Below are 4,183 nucleotides of genomic sequence, written 5' to 3' on the forward strand. Positions count from 1 at the left end.
GACTAGACTATAGACTAGACTATAGACTAGACTATAGACTAGACTATAGACTAGACTATAGACTAGACTATAGACTAGACTGTAGACTAGACTGTAGACTAGACTATAACTAGACTATAGACTAGATTAAAAACTAGACTAAAAACTAGACTAAAAACTAGACTAAAAACTAGACTTTAAACTAGACTAAAAACTAGACTTTAAACTAAACTTGAAACTAGACTAAAGATTATACTATATACAACTGTAGTGCAGTCTTTAATCGAGTATATAGTCTAGTCTTTAGTCTGCAGTTACTGCCTAGAATGTAGTAAATGGTCTAGTCTAGAATGTTGTCTATAGTCTAGTCCATGGTCTGGTCGTATAAATTAACAATATATGCGTATGCAAACTTACGTATTCCTTCCAAACGTTTTAGATCCTGCGATGAACGCAAATACAATTTAATGATAACGAAATCCACAAGACCCACAACAACAACTGCCACCAAAAGTAAAGGATTTACAATACAGATCACTACCAATACACCCAACATCACCAATGCCAAATGTGTAAATTCCGACATAAAACGTGGTAAACTTTCATCAATGGCACCCATATCCTTAGAGAAACGATTTAAAATTCGGCCCGAGGGATTAGTATCAAAGAACCGCATGGTGGCCTTAAGTATACAACCAAACATGCGATCATGCAGAACCTTAGAGGCATGCATGCAGGTTTTCAAAAACAAATAACAGCGAAAAATAATCATCTGTGGGTGAAAAATAATGGATTTTAGAAATAGAAAAGTTTAGAAAGTAAATAGTACTTACAAATATGGCCGCTACTATGAGAATGCTATAAATGATCAAACACAATTCTTCCGATATTAAAGCATCCTGGTTATGACTGTCCATGAAAACAATTTTTGTATAAATATTAACGAAATAATCGGCACCACTACAAACGGCTTGAGAAATGATTAAAACAAATGTTATAAATATCAGACCACAGACACTATTGCCAGCATGAAAATAGGCCCACCAAACACTGGCCTTAACACAGCCTTTACCCTGATCTTCGGATACTATTTGTTCTTTATCATTTGCCTGCTCCTTGTCCTTTAACTTGAAGAGGAAGTAAACATTTAGTATTTTATTAATAATTAATCTTATAAAAAAAATACCTTGCCATTTAGTAAAGCATCCGATTCTTTAGGTTCCTCTTCTTCATGTTCCACCTTAGCTTCCCCATTTGCCATCTGTTTTTGCATTTCATTTTCAATTTTCTTGTCATCTCTTAAAACTTGTGACGCTATAATTTCATGCATGTCTGCAAAATTGCCACTTCTAATAATGCCCTCTTCTACCCAAACTATTAGATCAGCTTCCTCGGTTATATATTGTGTTTGATGGGTAACCAATATTCTAGTTTTGTCTTTTAATAGACCTCTTGGTCCTATCACCTGTTCATATAGATTACGTCCTACATTGGCATCTACAGCACTTAGGGGATCATCAAAAATATATGTTGAGGCTTGGTTATAGACAGCACGTGCCAAATTAATGCGTGCCTTTTGACCGCCTGACAATGCTGCTCCCCGCTCACCCACTAGGGTACTATCTCTATAGCGTAATTGTCCGAAATCTGTTAAAAGTGAACATTTTTCGACAACTTCCTTGTACTGATTTTCTTTAAATGGTGCAGTGAATAGAATATTTTTCTTAATGGTTCCACTAAAAAGCCAAGGTTCTTGAGATGCATAGGAAATGTTATCTTCAACTTTAATAGATCCCTGATCGGCATTTAGTTCACCCAAAATTAGTTGTAATAAAGAGCTCTAAAGAGAAATTGGAAAAGACGATTTGCTTGATAAATCTTATATAGACTACACTATATACTAGACTATAGACTACACTATATACTAGACTATAGACTAGACTATAGACTAGACTATAGACTAGACTAGACTATAGACTAGACTATAGACTAGTCTATAGACTAGACTATAGACTAGACTATAGACTAGTCTATAGACTAGACTATAGACTAGACTATAGACTAGTCTATAGACTAGACTATAGACTAGACTATAGACTAGTCTATAGACTATACTATAGACTAGACTATAGACTAGACTATAGACTAGACTATAGACTAGACTATAGACTAGACTATAGACTAGACTATAGACTAGACTATAGACTAGACTATAGACTAGACTATAGATTAGAGTATAGACTAGACTATAGACTAGACTATAGACTAGACTATAGACTAGACTATAGACTAGACTATAGACTAGACTATAGACTAGACTATAGACTAGACTATAGACTAGACTATAGACTAGACTATAGACTAGACTATAGACTAGACTATAGACCAGACTTTAAACTAGACTATAGACTAGATTATAGATTATATTATAGACTAGACTATAGACTAGACTATAGACTAGATTATAGACTATACTATAGACTAGAATATAGACTAGACCATTCAAGGTCATACTATTGACCATATTATAGACTACACTATAGACAAAACCATAGACTAGACTGTACTGTAGACTAGACTAAACTAAAAACTAGAATTCAGAAGGTGTACAGTGATGGACATTATTGAAATAAAATCAACTAACGATTCTAAATAAAATCTAACATGAAGATTTGGTTGTTACCAACATGAGTCTTTACTAATAATACCATTCCCCTTTTTAAAGTAGTGTATGGGAGGGGGTTACAAATTGAAATTAACAAAACAAACACACAACAATCATAAATAATACCAATGAATTAAAAAAAGCTGCGATAGTTTTTATTAATACGCAAAAAGTACAAAAACAGAACAAACAACACAATTAACAGCAAAACTATTATTGGCTTATTAATTATTTATTCTTACACAAACGACAACTTGAAGCTTGAACTCCTTTCCTCATTTGTCATTAAAATCTAAAGAATACAGCAGCTGTATTTTTAATTTAACTCCTCGTTAAAAAAAAAACTCCCTTCATTTTATTTTCCTATAAACAAGTGCTTAAAATTTCATAATAATTTCAAAGAAGATCTTTAAATTTAAAAAAGAAACTGCAGTGGAACTCGTACTTGAGACTATTGCAGACAGTGTTGTCCAACTATAAATTTTTTGAATGCAAAATACTAAACGATTGTACAATAACAACAACTACAAAATACCATAATTATTATATTGTGTACATACTTACATACCTACCTACATACATATGTATCTCTATATTTCTTGGGTGTTGTGTTCTTTTTGTTATTGTGAAGCTTATTAAGTGGAATCTTTATTTTATTAAATATAATTTTTTCTTCCGCCTGCATTCTGAAAAAAAAGAAAAACTAAAAGAAAAACAAAGACTGTGCATTTCCTGTGTCATTAAAACTTCTTTTTGTTAAGCTACTACTACCGCTAACTTTTAAAAACAATTTGAAATTGCTATAAAAGTTCTATTCTACTGCTGCTGATTTTTATGTGATCATTTGCTTCGATTGATCTTCCATCAATTATATTTTATTACAATTCATATACCAAACAGTGTGTTTAAATATAAAACAAAATAATATGTTGTTGTAAAAAGAATCTATTATAACATAATAGTTTTTTATTTTTGTTTCCCCTGCTGCTGCCACCTGCTGTAGTCATCTTACCATCCTTCTTCAACCTAAAAAATAAAACACAAATCAACTTGTAATAATTGTCATCTTAAAACTAGCAAAAATGTAAGTTTTTTATTTTAAAAATGTATTTTCTAGATTGTAGTTTTTTGTTTTTGTATTTGTTCCTCAACCTGTTGCCAAAAATCTATTAAAAACAGACCCATAAATGTACCCAAAAAATTTTTTCAGCATGATTTGTTTTTTTCCTTTACCTTCTTTTTTTTTGGTTTTTATTCATTGCATGTCATTAAATCTCTCAAGTTAATTTTTTGCAATTTTTTTTTGTTTTTTCATATAGCAGGGTTGCCAAGTGTATATTTTATGTTTGCTGATTGTTCTAATTATTGGATATTTTTTTATTTATGATATTAACTTAATATTTGAACATTTTACGGAAATCTTACTTTCACACTACTATAGACTAGACTATAGACTAGACTATATACTAGACTATAGACTAGACTATAGACTAGACTATAGACTAGACTATAGACTAGACTATAGACTAGACTATAGAC

At 31.4% G+C, this 4,183-nt stretch overlaps 1 protein-coding gene across 1 annotated transcript in view; it reads right to left on the bottom strand.

Moving 5' to 3' along the window:
- The window catches only part of LOC111683821 (probable multidrug resistance-associated protein lethal(2)03659), a 23,837-nt gene that overhangs the window by 15,297 nt on the left and 4,357 nt on the right, over positions 1-4,183 (bottom strand). The window contains exons 2-4 of the mRNA XM_046945994.1: positions 1,166-1,819; positions 813-1,106; positions 397-751 (exon numbers count right to left, since the gene is read on the bottom strand). Coding sequence (XP_046801950.1) covers positions 397-751; positions 813-1,106; positions 1,166-1,819 — 1,303 coding nt within the window. The remainder of the gene's footprint in view (positions 1-396; positions 752-812; positions 1,107-1,165; positions 1,820-4,183) is intronic.

Source organism: Lucilia cuprina, chromosome 3 (assembly GCF_022045245.1).
Source record: "Lucilia cuprina isolate Lc7/37 chromosome 3, ASM2204524v1, whole genome shotgun sequence".
Taxonomy (NCBI): domain Eukaryota; kingdom Metazoa; phylum Arthropoda; class Insecta; order Diptera; family Calliphoridae; genus Lucilia; species Lucilia cuprina.